General features: G+C 36.6%; 1 protein-coding gene across 1 annotated transcript in view; it reads right to left on the bottom strand.

Annotated features, from left to right (window-relative positions):
* Positions 1 to 16,477, bottom strand: part of LOC131186115 (sodium/hydrogen exchanger 10-like) — a 106,189-nt gene that overhangs the window by 69,759 nt on the left and 19,953 nt on the right. Inside the window, exons 5-9 of the mRNA XM_058159426.1 lie at positions 15,857 to 15,973; positions 10,842 to 11,003; positions 10,646 to 10,745; positions 6,560 to 6,703; positions 3,716 to 3,893 (exon numbers count right to left, since the gene is read on the bottom strand). Coding sequence (XP_058015409.1) covers positions 3,716 to 3,893; positions 6,560 to 6,703; positions 10,646 to 10,745; positions 10,842 to 11,003; positions 15,857 to 15,973 — 701 coding nt within the window. The remainder of the gene's footprint in view (positions 1 to 3,715; positions 3,894 to 6,559; positions 6,704 to 10,645; positions 10,746 to 10,841; positions 11,004 to 15,856; positions 15,974 to 16,477) is intronic.

The raw sequence follows: 16,477 nt of genomic DNA, 5'->3' as shown, positions 1-16,477 counted from the left end.
TCCTTCACCAGGGGAGGCGGGATGACCCGTTGCAGGGACGTGCTGAGGAGTTTAACGGTTATCTATCGATAAAATCGTTCAGCTTGAGGCGGTTTAGACCAAAATTGCGGCGATTCAGATGAGGCGTCTGAGGTGGTCTTGGTGATATTTTTGGGATGAGTTTGACCCTGTGGCTCCGAGGACATGGACAGGTTGTTGGGTAGGCTGAATGCCACCACGTGTTTACTGGACCCGTGCCCTCCTGGCTGGTGCTGGCCACTCAGGAGGTGACACGAGGCTGGCTCAGGCGATTACGAGTGCCTCCTTGTTGGAGGAGTCTTTCCGGCCGCCTTGAAAGAGGCGGTGGTGAGGCCCTCCTCAAGAAGCCTCCTGGACCCGGCTGTTTTAGGTAATTATCGTCCGGTCTCCAACCCGCCCGGCGAAGGTTGTAGAAATATGGTGGCATATCAGTTTCCCCTGCACCTGGATGAAACTGTCTATCTGGACCCGTTCAGTCCGGTTTCCGGCCCGGTTACAGCACGGAGCGGCTTTGGTCGCGTTGGTGGATGATCTCTGGAGGGCCAGGGATAGGGTTGTTCCTCTGTCCTGGTCCTATTAGACCTCTCAGCGGCTTTCGATACCATCGACCATGGTATCCTGCTGCGCCGGTTAGAGGGATTGGGAGTGGGAGGCACCGTTTATCGGTGGTTCTCCTCCTATCTCTCCGACCGGTCGCAGACGGTGTTGACAGGGGGGCAGAGGTCGGCCCCGAGGCGCCTCACTTGTGGGGTGCCGCAGGGGTCGATTCTCTCGCCCCTTCTGTTCAACATCTACATGAAGCCGCTGGGTGAGATCATCAGTGGCTTCGGTGTGAGGTACCAGCTGTACGCTGATGACACCCAGCTGTACTTTTCCACACCGGGCCACCCCAATGAAGCTATCGAAGTGCTGTCCCGGTGTTTGGAAGCCGTACGGGTCTGGATGGGGAGAAACAGGCTCAAGCTCAATCCTTCCAAGACAGAGTGGCTGTGGATGCCGGCATCCCGGTACAGTCAGCTGAGTCCTCGGCTGACTGTTGGGGCGAGTCATTGGCCCGATGGAGAGGGTGCGCAATCTGGGCGTTCTCCTGGATGATCGGCTGTCTTTTGAAGACCATTTGACGGCCGTCTCCGGGAGAGCTTTTCACCAGGTTCGCCTGGTGCGCCAGTTGCGCCCCTTTCTAGACCGGGATGCCTTATGCACGGTCACTCACGCCCTCGTGACGTCTCGCCTGGATTACTGCAATGCTCTCTACATGGGGCTCCCTTGAGGGGCATCCGGAGGCTTCAGTTAGTCAGAATGCGGCTGCGGGTGATAGAGGAGCCCTCGTGGCTCCCGTGTGACACCTCTCCTGCGCAGACTGCACTGGCTACCTGTGGCCTTCGGGTGCGCTTCAAGGTGTTGGTGACAATCTTTAAAGCGCTCCATGGCATAGGGCCGGGTTATTTCTGGGACCGCCTACTGCTACCAAATACCTCTCACCGACCGTGCGCTCTCACAGAGGGACTCCTCAGGGTGCCGTCAGCTAGGCAGTGCCGTCTGGCGACACCCAGGGGAAGGGCCTTCTCTGTGGGGGCTCCCACCCTCTGGAACGAACTCCCTCCAGGACTACGTCAACTTCCGGATCTCCGAACCTTTCGTCGCGAGCTTAAAACATACTTATTCATCTGCGCGGGACTGGATTAGGTTTTTAAAGTAATTGGTTTTAAGGGGTTTTTTATTATTTATACTGTTTTAATGATTTGGGCTTTCGAATAAGTTTTTTAATTGCTGTTTTAATCTGTATTTATATGTGTTTTTAACTGCCTGTAAACCGCCCTGAGTCCGTAGGGAGATAGGGCGGTATATAAATATGATAAATAAATAATAAATAAATAATAGGATTAACCCAACATCAATCAAATAATAAAAGCACACAAAGCAAACCTCAAAATTATAAAGTACTGTAAACTGTATAAAATTCCTTGCACTCATCAAGCTAATTTGTCAGCTGTTCCAGAACAGCATGCTGTTGTTGGTCCTGCTCATCAATAAACTTTCTTTCTTAACCCTCTTATTCCTGGCTTGGAACTGGACCTGATTTTTCTTCCCACAATATCATTGTAAGTTAGCCATTTGTTTTTTACCTATTACTTCTTGTCTACAAAATGTATCTTGTACATAAAGTTACAAAGGTGTTTTGGGGTAAAACCTGGATTTATATCAATTCAATATTCTCAGTACAGTACATTTAACATAATGATTTTTGAAATCCACATTAACCTTGATTTTATTATACCACAAATATCCATGCCACTTAAATCTCAGATCATGTCATTCTAACTCCAAAAGCTTTCTATTTCTCAGCAGCTCCCATTCTTTCATCCAAACCAAATAGCAAGCTGCAGAATTAAATTTCAAACAACTGATTTTTTTTGTATTATATGGTATTAAGCCACTAGAATCAATAGGTTAAGTAACATAAGAGAGTCTCCTTGGGTGAGATGGTGGCATACAAGTTTGATAAATAAAAATAAATGTCTGTGTACATCAGTAATTACCAGCAGTAAAGGTGTTGGTAATCACCTTTAAAGCCCTTCATGACATGGGTCCAGGTTACTTAAGGGACTGTCTCATTCCACTAGGATTGGCCCACCTTATGCATGCCAGCAAAGGGGGCATGTTGCAGGCCCCATCAGCAGGGTATTCCAGCTGGCAGGGTCCAGGAGGAGGGCCTTCTCTGTCATTATGCCTACCCTGTGGAGCATCTTGCTCCCCAAAGTGAGATCTGCTCTAACCCTCCTGTCATTCCACAAGAGCCTAGAGACCAGGCCAGTTGGCTTGGGGCTCCAAAGGCAGGCCTTCACGCTGGGGGTGGTTGATAAATTAATATCTAATCCCACTTCTTCATTCTACTCCTTCCCCCCATCTTTTAGCTATTGTATTTTGTATTATTATATTTCTCTAGTATTTTATTTATATAGTTTATCTTTTTAATATTGTAATTCACCCAGAGTTACCATGTGGTAAGATGAGTGACTAATAAAATTGATAAATAAAATAAAAAATAAGATACTTTTTTGATTATGTTAACATCCCTTTAAAACAAAATAATTTACAAATAATCCTCAATTTACAATCATTTGTTTAGTGACTGCTCAAAAAATGGCCTGGAAAATTTTGTTGTTAAGCACATGTGATTTACTTTGCACTTTACTTTTTCAATGTGATCGTTAAGTGAATCATCACACTTGTTAAGTGAGACATCACATGATTGTGACTTGAGACTTTCCCTGCCCACTTCCCCATTGACTTTACTTGTTGGAAGCTAGCTGGAAAGATCACAAATGATATTCACATGGCTGGAGGACACTGCACATACCAGAAATACTTGATGGTTGCCAAGTGCCTGAATCACAATTACAATCACAGGGATGCTACAACAGTTGTAAGTTCAAATTGTCACTAAACGAATGTTCATAAATCAAGATATATGTATACCTATTTTATATTTTTAATATAAATTAAACCTTACATTTTTTACAAGCTGAATTGAACTATATTTTTATTACAATGTCCAATATGCTGGTATGCCTTCACTTCAAGGCTTTAAAAAGCAGATCCAGAGGACATTTTGCTAAAAAGATTTCCATAGGTTTAATTTCTAATATAAATTTATCAGAAATGTTGATTTTTCAAGATACTAATTTATTTTTACCTGGTTCTTAATGCTAGCCTCAGCTGGAGTCTCACTCTCTGTCTGGCTAATTTGAAGAGCCATGTTCAAAGTAAAAGTGCCTCTCATTCCACTCCAAACAATAATAGCTCCCCAACGCCAATTAAATCCATAGCCAAGTCGACTCAAAAAAGGACTCAATGTCAAAATAACTAAAAACCTAAGTAAATAAAATGTAAAAATTAGAAAAATTATATTTAAAGTATTAGTGAAATTTTATATCATAATCAAAAATTAAAATAATTTATTAAACAAATAATTAATCATTATCATCTATAAGATAAAAGACCACATTTATCAATCAATATAAAAGTTTGTTATTAAACAAAAATATATCATATTATTGTCTCTTTCATATAAACACCGTGTTAGCTTTGGAAGCCATATTAGGCCGGAAGCTTCTGTGCTGACACTTTCTCATGTGTGGGAAAGTAGGAGGGGGTGGGTTTAGTAGAGGGGTTGTCTTTAGACATAATAGCATTCTTCCTGTCGATCAAGGTCAGGCTGATCTTGCATCTGGAGAAGGAGTGGTTGGAGTGCTGTCTCGAGAAGGGGCGGATGGTGATTGGAGCATATGATTGACTGAGGAGATGGTTTTGGGGGTTTTGATTTACTGAGAGAAAACCTGGACCTCTCAGATTTGGGTTTTCCCAGTTGTGCCAGTTTACCTATTCTAGTAAACAGAACTTTGCAAAATGCTTGCTTCAGAGTTTTTACTGGGAGTTGGGGGATTTTCTGGAATGCTGACACACTGTCTTTCTATAGAAGCCCTAGAAGTCCTGTGAAGTATTTATTTATTTATTTATTTATTTGTCACAACAGTATATATAAGGATAAGCATGAAATAACTACATGATATCTAAGCATAAATATAATCATAAGTATGTAATAACTATATGAAATTGGATATAATCAAAGGGAACATTAGGACAGGAATGGTAGGCACGCTAGTGCTCTTATGCACGCCCCTTACAGACCTCTTAGGAATGGGGTGAGGTCAACAGAAGATAGTTTTTGGTTAAAGCTTTGGAGATTTTTGGAAGAGACAACAGAGTCTGGTAGTGCATTTCAGGCATTAACAACTCTGTTACTGAAGTCATATTTTCTGCAATCAAGATTGGAGCGGTTCACATTAAGCTTAAATCTATTGTGTGCTCGTGTATTGTTGTGATTGAAGCTGAAGTAGTCTTCAACAGGAAGGACATTGTAACAGATGATTCTATGAGTTAAACTCAAGTCATGTCAAAGGTGGCGGAGTTCTAAATTTTCTAAACCCAGGATTTCAAGTCTGGTGGCATAAGGTATTTTGTTGTATTCAGAGGAGTGGAGAACTCTTCTTGTAAAATATTTCTGGACACACTCAATTGTATTAATGTCTGAAATGAGGTATGGGTTCCAGACAGGCGAGCTGTATTCAAGAATTGGTCTACCAAATGTTTTATATGCTCTGGTTAGTAGTGTAGTGTTCCTGGAGAAGAAGCTACGCAAGTTTAAGTTTACAACTCTTAAAGCCTTTTTTGCGATGTAGTTGCAGTGGGCTTTGGCACTTAGATCATTTGATATGAAAACTCCAAGGTCTTTAACGGGGTGGGGGTCATCTACAAGGTAATGTCCATCGAGCTTGTATTTAGTAACACAAATTACTTTTGTAATTTACAAATTTTAAATTTTAAATTTAAATTTAATTAAATTTTATTTATTAAATTAAATAAATAATTTAAATTATTTAATTTAATAATTTAAATTAAATTAATTAATTAATTAATTAATTAATTTATAATTTAATTTAAAATAATTTAATTTAATAATTATTTAATAATTTAAATAAATAATTTACATTAATTAAATTAATTAAATTACAAATTTAAATTTAAATTTAAATTTGTAATTTACAAAAGTTACAAATTACTTTTGTAAGTAATTGGCAGAATTACGGAGAAAAAGTTATGCAGTGAACTCCACTATAAATGGATACTTAGTTGTGTATCTAATGGGAAGACCCTGAGTTTCTCTACCTCAAATTAAGCAATTTAACCATTATGCTACAGTGGATTTCCAATGTATTATTCAGATACTCTCTATATATCCTTTTTCCAAAACATAAGAGTTACAAAATCTTAATAGTCCCATGTTGATTAAGATCACTATGATTAGTTTTAAGTTATATTGTAATTTACTGAGTTCTAACACAGCTTACAATGTCCAGACCAAGGATGACTTGACTTGCAGGGTTTTTTTTACGTTCACACACGCACACACACGTCAAAAATGTGGAAGTTTTGGAGTTTTCCAGAAAGCTTTTCCCCCTATGGGCATGGTATATGCAGCACCTAAAACACTGGCATAATTCATTTCAACCATTATGGAAGAAGAAGGGAAATGTTTTCTACATTCAACAGCAAAAATTTAATGGGAAACAGTTCTTCTATAGCTTGATTACAATGCAATTCATTAGGAAATAATGAGAATAAGCTATATACATTCATGTTCAGTGACAGAGATATTACAGAGTTATTTAACCAAACAGAGCAATTTACACCCAGGTTTTCCATGCTAAAATAAACTACAGTGCATGGATCAAAGATTTTTGACAGCTTGTTTACCAAATTTATATGCCACTCATCTCAAGGTTCAGTGACAATAACTGTAGCACTAAGAATTTTAATAATCTGTGTGTGCATGCACAGGTGCTTGCATGCATGCATGTTTGACTGTGGCTTACTTCCAGATAAATGTTTAGAAGACAGCAACTTAAGAATATCACTTAACTGATATAAGCTGATAGGCAATGTTAGTCAATTTTCATAAAAGTAAAAAAGTATTTACCTTACAAGATTCAGTGAAAGGTAGACTGTTACAATGTAAAAAAAAGCACGAGAATTTATATTTGGAAATGTTTTTTGAGCTATCACAATTCCTATTATAAGATATATATTAATGTGAGCCAAAAACGTCAGCATAGCCCAAAACCTGTTTAAGAAAAAGCAGATTAAGGGAGACATTAAAACATGCCAATGAGAAAACAAATATTGCAATTATTTATCATTTACTAGTGTAACATAAGCTAAATTATATTTCTCACTATTGTACAAAAGTAAATCTACCATAAGCATTTCTATTCTATACATAATAAAATGTATTTTATTATATCACTGTATTGTTTATTAGAAATAAATGTTAGCCCACTTGAGATTATATTTTAGAGTGGAAATATTTTTTAAAAAGGAAACCAGGCCATCAAAGAACACGGTATCTGGACACTATCAAAGCTGACACCAGCCAGAGCATAGAAAAACTCAAAGAAATAGGGCAAAATTGGAAGATGTGGAAAGACCTGGCCATTGAATCATCAAGAGTCAAACTCGACTGAATAGATAACATCATAATCATTTTTAAAAAGTAAAATTAGATGAGCAAAATTTAACCAATTTCAATCTGTTTTTATCTAGACTTTGTAGACAATCATTGACACTAATACAAACATTTTAATATCATTTCAAGATTTCAAAACATATTTACTAATGTGATAAGGGGATTATTTATTGATATGATTTTTATCCCACTTTTATAATTGTTTATAAATAGCTCAAGGTGGCAAACATTAGCAATACTGTTTATTCCTCCTTATTTCCCCACAACAATAACCTTGTCTAAGGTAGGACTAAAACTGGTTTCCTGGTTCCTAGGCCAGCACCTTAACTACTAGACCAAACTTAATATAAAATATAGAGTACAAATTGTTTCTTTCCTCTCTGAAATTAAATCAAAACACAAAATTTATAATTCCATTCCACTTCAATACAGAAATGATGGCCACATAACACGATATTTGAAATTGTTTCTGTTCATTTCAGTTCTTGAGAAAGAACTTTCTTGAGAAAACTATAGATTTTATAATATGGGGGCTTATAAAGAAATAGATTGCTTACCTATAACTTTGTCCTCTCTCAGTGATTGTATTTATATATTAGTCTCTGCATCTGCACAGAGCAAACTTTGAAATATTCTACAAATGATTTTTTTAGGAAGCCTCATATTTATCCTGTGATACTTGCTCTTGGGCACTAACACTGCATTTTCATTTTCTTCATTAATAGCAATGTTTCAGAATACAATGGCTATGTACCTACATTAAGGTAAAGGTTCCCCTCCCACATACATGCTAGTCATGGCCGACTCTAGGGGGCGATGCTCATCTCTGTTTCAAAGCTGAAGAGCCAGCGCTGTCCGAAGATGTCTCCGTGGTCATGTGGCCGGCATGACACAACGCCAAAGGCGCACGGAATGCTGTTACCTTCCCATCAAGGTGGTCCCTATTTTTTCTACTTGCATTTTTACGTGCTTTCGAAACTGCTAGGTTGGCAGAAGCTGGGACAAGTAATGGGAGCTCATCCCTTTACACGGCAGCACTAGGGATTCGAACAGCTGAACTGCCGACCTTTTGATCAACAAGCTCAACGTCCTAGCCCCTGAGCCACCCCGTCCCTGTACCTATATTAGGGGTTAGCAAACTACATCTTGCAGGCCAAATTGGCCCATCACCATTTGTATGGCTCATGAGGTAAGAGTGGACAGGCTGGTTGATGGCAGATTGCCAGGTCCAAGTTTCAGGCAGGGTGAGAGATGGGGGTTACCCAAGGCCTGGGTAACCTGTCCAAAAGGCTATCAGTGACCTCCCTGTTAGTGGATTGGCCTTTGATGTACCAGCCATGACTGTGGAAGCAGAGGAAGGGTAGAATCTGGTTCCAAAAAAGTGTCTTGACCTTCAATCCAAATAAAGTCCCCAGAGTTGAGTGAATGCATAGATGATTAGCCAATAAACCAGAGTTATAAATAAACAACCTATCCCTCACTGTGATCACTGCATGATTACTAAGTTATACTTACTGATGATATGACAGATTTATCATAACAAGGGATGGAAACAGTACAGCTAAATGCAGTGTCTGCACAGACTCCAAAGATGTTAGGGGATTGAAGGCTAATTCCAGGGTCCAGAACATTTGTTAATATATGATTTATACCATTTGCTCCTCTTATAAGTCAAGTCCCAGTCTTCCATATATCAATACCGATTTGGACCACAGATATTGACTTCTGCTACCATCATCACAGAAAATTTGGAGTAGGATGGCTAATGAGAATTCAATGGTCTACCCATAAACCCAATACAGGATTTTCAAGCATTCAAAAATTAGAGGGAAAAATAATATTTTTTGTGAAACATTTTTCATCAATTTTAAGAGAGTAAGCAGTTTAGAATGCAAACTGGAGAGGCAGAACTGGGTGTGGTCAGCTAGATTATTGGATTTGCCACAAGAATAGCTGTGCATATCAACTCAATAATGAGAGATTATCAGAAGTCTGTGTAGAATTATTGCCAAATACTAAGCAAAATGATTGAAGTCTATGAATCCACTGATGTCAAATCCAATTCATCATCATCTCTGGATGAGGATAGATTAATCAAGTGAATTTGTATCTCAGGGAAGAAGAAAGAATTTATAAACCCTTCAAAACAAAAGAGTTGACTAGCAACAAGGATGATGGATTTCAGGTGCAGTTACCATGGACTTCAAGCAAAGTCTGGCTAGTGCTGGCAGGCTTAATATGGTCTCCAGTATAAAGTCTAGATTGTTGCAAGTGACATAATGAGGATAGCAAGGACTTGTACACAGCAGAAATAAGTGAAAGTACTGCTATAGTGGGCTTATTAAATCTACCATAAACATTTCTATTCTATACATAATAAAATGCATTTTATTATATCACTGTATTGTTTATTAGAAATAAATGTTAGCCCACTTGAGATTATATTTTAGACTGGAAATATTTTTAAAAAAGGAAACCAGGCCATCAAAGAACACGGTAACTGGACACTATCAAAGCTGACACCAGCCAAAGCATAGAAAAACTCAAAGAAAATAAATAATACCAAAATAAAATAGCCCTTAATTAACACTTAAAATCTTCAGCAATCTCACCTGACAAATAATAAACAACAGTGTATTTCTAAGAAAGACCAATCAAAAAATTTGCTGCTCTGGAACTTTTTCAATTGGCTCAATTATAATTTCATCTGGATGAAGAATCAGTCAGAAGTTAGCTTTCCAGAATTCCAATGGCATGGTCCAATTAAAAATTAGTTCAGTTGCAAATACAAGAAGTCAAATCAATTCCTGTTCAGTAGTCTGTGAGCTCCTTCATCTTTGAAGTTGCCAATCACAGTTGCTAGTAAAACCTCTAGATACCAAATAATTATAATGCAGCCTATTAGTCTGGAAATTCATCACCACTGAACCAAGATCATTCTTTACTAGGAAGCATTCTAATTACGATAGCGGCAGTATTTCAATTTCCCCTACTTCCAGACGATTCACCAAGCATCTAGGGAAAAAGACCAGATCACAGCTGATGTTGCATGGCCGATATCAGGAAAAAAGTGCAGTGAGGTCGCCCCATGATTTTCATTGGAGCATGCTGTGCAAACTGAGTAATTGAAAACAGCCTCAAGATTTATACCTCCACCACTGTGCCTGAGACCACGTCAATCAGCTTGGCCACAGCATTATTCAATGAGCAGCAGTTTAGATGGAATACAAATAATTTTCTTCTCTCTCTCTGACTTTCACTCAAGCCCATTTTCATGAGATTTCTCATGAGCAAAACATAAATTCTATAGACTGAAACTATAATAATTTTAGTTTTAATATTATGAATTTTAATATTCATACTTACCATTTTTTTAAAAAACCTGGTATACAATTACAACTACAAATACAGAATTTGCAAAATGGAAATTCATTCTACCATTCTACAGCCATTTTAACGCACTAATTTGTATTATATCATATGTAAATGAGACAAATTAAATATTTACAAAGTGGTTAAGATAAAGAGATAAACTCTTACTTATAAAGAAAAATATCCATTCCTGGACTAAAGGATACCGAATCTAAAAGAAGGCCCAGAATAGAAAGAGCTATAACTCCAGACATGCCAAGCCATTCAGCTGAAGATAGAAAAGGGAAAAAAGTCATTACTATACAAAAGTAAGCAAGTGTGCTTTAAAATTAAGCATTTGACAAAGATTATATAGTGAACTTACCAATAAAAAAAATTATGTATGCCATGGAGAAGCTTAAAACTACTTCAATAATTCCATCATTGAAAATATGTTGCAACCAATAAAGAACTAGCCTTGAACTCAAAAATCCAAATGCGGCACTTGCAAAAAATTTTAAAAACATTTTTATAAAAATCTCTTGAACTATAAAAGGAAAAAATAATTACAATTTGATTGTTTTTATTAAATTACTTCTAATATTGCATATCTAACTGTATCATAATTTTCACATCCCATTTTATATTATATACTGCCTAGATCAAAATTATATTCTTGCCTTAGTCAAATCAAAGTAATACTATTTAAAACAATATAAAGTCTTAACAGTGAAACAAAATTATAGACTTAAACTCATTGATTCAAATGAGACTAAAACATGACTAGCATAGAATGCAAATGTAATTGGAACCATTCTACCGATAATGATTTTGCTGTGAGGACAATATGCATACAGTAATCTAAAATATGTGGGCACATTTTAGTAGGCAACAAAAATATATAAATCTCTGAATAGCTTTAGGAGTATATCATTCAATTGTGACTCTCTTAAAGAAATTACAGCAACACTTATCATTCAAGACAATTATGTCTAATACCTATTTTAAAAGTGAATGGAGATGCACTTCTCCAGTTAAATTTTGTGAACAATCTGAGGATGTACTGGACTCACTGCTCCTGTAGAAGAGCAGGTAGCAGACATGGTCAAGAGGGCTCTTCTACAGGTATGTCTTGTGCAAAAAGTGTGTCCATTCCTACACTGGAAAGCTTTGCTCATGGCGATTCATTGGGATTACCGTAGCCCACTCTGCAGGGGCTGCCCTTGGAGACCACACAAAAACTACATCTGGTTTAGGAGGCATGGCCAGCATCGCGACGAGACGGATGCGAACCCCAGGAGCTCTGGGGGGAGCGCCGAAAATCCCGTCAGTATGGGGCTCCACAACGGACCATAGCTGTCCTGCAGGGACAACGAAGAAAGAAGGAGCCACCAGAGCGAACAGGGACGTTGCAAATTCCCTGTAGCACCGGCCATTATCCTTCAACCCAGCATTGAGGGCCGCAGCCAACAAGCTGCCAGAGTCGGGACGGCCACAAAGAACGTGCAGGAGGTTGAAGCGATGAAATTGGACAAGATATTGCAGCTGGGTGAGTGAACATCAACTCAAAGAGAGACATCTTAATTGATCTTTGCAATAAGCTTTTTAAAAAACCCTGGAATAGCGGCTAAATTGAAAAGGACAGTAAATGCAATTCGAAGGAAGAAATAGAAACAGTACCCAAAAACCTGACAAGTCTAGAAATTTAATAAATAAATAAGAATTTGTCTTGGAATTGAAGTCTAGAGCCTTTAAATAAATAGAGAAAAATAGGACTTTTAATCAAAAATTTTTAACAATTGATCAAATTGTTTTTAACAAACGTTTTTAACAATTGATCAAAGACTACAAACAGGGGTGGGGGGAGAAATTAAAGGAAGATTTAAAACTGGACCTCAAAGACTACCTCTGATTTCCTCTATTCTCTATAAATCTGCATTAAGTAAAGTATCAAACTGAAGCTACTTATTTTAAATGGGATAAATTGGACAAAGGGGGAAAGTAAATTGAAACAAAACAAGGCGCCGCTCTAAGCTAAAGAAACAAGATGGATACTTTGTTAATTGTGAATTGCAACTGTGGACGAAAGACTAACATCTAAAGGTGGAAGAGGAAATACAAGCATTTAGTCATCATTGAAAAGCTCCTATGACCAAGACGAGAAACAGTAAGAACTTTAAGGGAGGTCTCTACTAACAAGCTGTCTGACCTTCATATGAATAAGATCTATAACTTCAAAGAATAAAGCAGAGAACAACTGACAACAAGAGAAACACACAAACGACTTCTAAGCAAGGAACACAAGAAACAACTATAAGACTGGAGTAATAATAATGATCTAGGAAAAAAATAAGAGCTGCTTTCAGCAATGACACTGAATAAAAAATTTATGATGTTAAAATATAAATCTAAAAGATTATACAGAGGCTATTGGAGAGATATAAATAAGTGGGGGAGAGAAAAAGGAGAGTCAAGAAATTCAGGATAAGTTAAGAAAATATGGAATTTTAAACTTATATAATTAAACTGCAATAACTTGAGATTAAAACTTCTAAGAGAATATACAAATATACGGTAAGCATGAAATTTTTTGAAATAAGAGAAATGTTTGCTCCTTTTTACTTTTGCTTTTTATTAAGAATATATAATTTTAAAACTGTTATTGATAAAGAGATGATTGATAATGAAGTTATAGATATGAGCGGAATTTATTGAAATACAAGAATACAGTGTTTTATAGCAAGGAATTTTAAAGGGAAATAAGAAGGGAACTAATATAGACTAAGACTGAAATATTAAAATGATGAGAGAATTTTTTTTTGAAATATTAAAAAGATGAGAATTAAATGTATGAGATTTTTTGAAATAATGAACGCTAGTTAGTATTACTTTTTTTTTTCTTTTTTGTCATTGTTTTTCTTTTGATAAAATTAAGAACATTTATTTCTTTGTTTAGGGAAATGTAATGACTATGGATATTGATTATAAAGAGTGAAAAGAAAGAAATTTGGGATTGGGAACATATGTTTTTAATGTAGAAGGGAAGGATAAGAAAGGGGGCAAAAAGTGGGGGGACTAGACTTGATTTAAGAGTTAAATTCAGGATAGAGGGTTAGAATGAATTTTATGTTAGAAATATGCAAACAATGAAATTTTAAGAGGGAAAGGGAAATACATTGGATAAAATATATGGTGGAAAATTGAATTGGGTTTGACTATATACCTGACCAATATTTTGTTCAAAAATATACTGTATGTGGTGTGTTTTAAAAAAATAAAAAACTTTTTTGAAAAAAACCTACATCTGTTTCAGAATGCAGAGGCATGGGGATTTTTTGGCATATCTCATTATGTGCATGTAGCATTGTTGCTCCATGAGCTGCACTAGCTCTCAGTAGGCTTCCAGATATAATTCAAGATACTGATTATTGCTTACAAAGACCTCCATGGCACATGACCAGGTTACTTGTGCAACCATCTTTCTCCTATTATTTCTGCCTACCCCACCAGATCTAGTAAAGAGAATACATTTTGGGTTTCCTCTATTAAAGAATGTCATGTTATAGGACCAGTCATGCTTTCTCAATAGTAGTACCTGATTTGTGGACCGGGCAGCAACATTTTTTTTTATTTCTTTTGTCATTGTTTTCTTTTGATAAAATTAAGAACATTTATTTCTTTGTTTAGTGAAATGTAATGACTATGGATATTGATTATAAAGAGTGAAAAGAAAGAAATTTGGGATTGGGAACATATGTTTTTAATGTAGAAGGGAAGGATAAGAAAGGGGGCAAAAAGTGGGGGGACTAGACTTGATTTAAGAGTTAAATTCAGGATAGAGGGTTAGAATGAATTTTATGTTAGAAATATGCAAACAATGAAATTTTAAGAGGGAAAGGGAAATACATTGGATAAAATATATGGTGGAAAATTGAATTGGGTTTGACTATATACCTGACCAATATTTTGTTCAAAAATATACTGTATGTGGTGTGTTTTAAAAAAATAAAAAACTTTTTCGAAAAAAAACTACATCTGTTTCAGAATGCAGAGGCATGGGGATTTTTTGGCGTATCTCATTATGTGCATGTAGCATTGTTGCTCCATGAGCTGCACTAGCTCTCAGTAGGCTTCCAGATATAATTCAAGATACTGATTATTGCTTACAAAGACCTCCATGGCACATGACCAGGTTACTTGTGCAACCATCTTTCTCCTATTATTTCTGCCTACCCCACCAGATCTAGTAAAGAGAATACATTTTGGGTTTCCTCTATTAAAGAATGTCATGTTATAGGACCAGTCATGCTTTCTCAATAGTAGTACCTGATTTGTGGACCGGGCAGCAACATTTTTTTTTTATTTCTTTTGTCACAACAGTATACACAAACAATTGTCATAGATAAAACAACATATTTTGAAGAAAATATACATATATGTATAAAAATAGGCATCAACTATATCAATTTGAAATGATGAAGGGAACAATTCCCAACATTTGAATGGCCCCAACCCTGTTAGCCTTTCACGAGGCACTGAAGACCTGGCCATTTCTGGAGATTTTGCCAGGAGGCAGATGAGTTTTCTTTCTATTGATGGTAAGTGGGATTAGCAGTGTATTCTTGGGTGCCAGAGGATTATGTTTGGGGTTTGTTTGTTTTAATCTTGTGAATCACCAAGAGTCACTTGTCTTGGATTAATAGCTATATACACATAATATAAATAAACAAACTGATTTTTCTTCCAGGTCTTCCATTAGGGTGGATGAGGCCTCCTCAATGGATGAATTTCTGTAAATGCTGCATTGAATGGTCAGATGCTGTCTTGTTATCTACATAACACTGACTTTAGTCTGGTGTGGGGTTTTGGTTGTTGTTTTTTTTGAGGTGCTCAGACTCATTTTGAAGTCAGGCAAAATCTAAATCCAATAAAATGAAATGTCTGTTTCACAACCCATAGTTTCTGCAAACTACATGTAACTAAGATTCTATAGAGCAGTGGTCTCCAACTGTTTTGGTTCTGCGGACCAGCGGTGCTAGAGATGGCTTTGGCGATTTCAGTAGCGGGGGAATGGTTTCACACACACAAACTAAATCCCATGAATGCTCAAATTAAGCTTTGTCCATTCAACCACAACCCAGTAGCGAATCATGGCCCAGGGGTTGGAGACCCCTGCTATACAGCAATTATTTCTCATAGTGTACAAATGGAGTAAAATAATAAAGTAATTATCATTAATCACTGTATTAGGCAGCATGACAATGATTAATACATACCGGTATTAAATATTCTAATCTGAATGGTCTTGCAAATATATAATTAAAAATTTTCTGTTAAGAATCATGGTATTACTATATATTATTCTATGCAAGAAAAGGTTACATAAAAATAGACACATACCTACTTCTTGGTGGCCCTGATGTATAAGGTCCTTATACAATTCAAAAATAATTACTGTAGTTGCATCATTAAACAAAGATTCACCTTTAATTAAGTTGATAACTATTTTTGAAAGGCCTAAGAAAAAAATATGAAAATTAATGTAATTTATTTATTTATTTAAGAAAATTTATATGACTGCCCAACTCACTCTGTGATTCTGGGCAGCTTATAAAAATAAAAGCCAAATAAAAAGACAATAAAAAAGCCATAACCCCCTCCCCCCAAAAGACAACTATTTAAGTGAATTAAGATTCATTTTTATTGTTAACAAGTAAAGAAATCTAATGGGAGGGGGGCATTGCCACACTTAATTTTTTATCTAAAAAGCAATGATGAAATAACAGCATCATGAGTTTCTCAATATAAATCCCATTACCCGTTTACATTATGCATGTTCCTAATGTCTCAAAGTTAATTGCTGTAATTGACCAAGCTCAGAATGAGGTGAAATTGGCAAAGGATGCTAGACTTCTTCAATTATATTCAAAGTAAAATAATCACTATGTTAGGGTTCCAGGTAACACCTCCAATGAAAGAAGACTCCAAGGCTAGAAGTTCTTCAAAGTTCCATTTTATTAG

Source organism: Ahaetulla prasina, chromosome 1, assembly GCF_028640845.1.
Source record: "Ahaetulla prasina isolate Xishuangbanna chromosome 1, ASM2864084v1, whole genome shotgun sequence".
NCBI lineage: Eukaryota > Metazoa > Chordata > Lepidosauria > Squamata > Colubridae > Ahaetulla > Ahaetulla prasina.
Note: the sequence above shows the minus strand (reverse complement) of the source record. Positions and strands in the feature narration are given on the sequence as shown.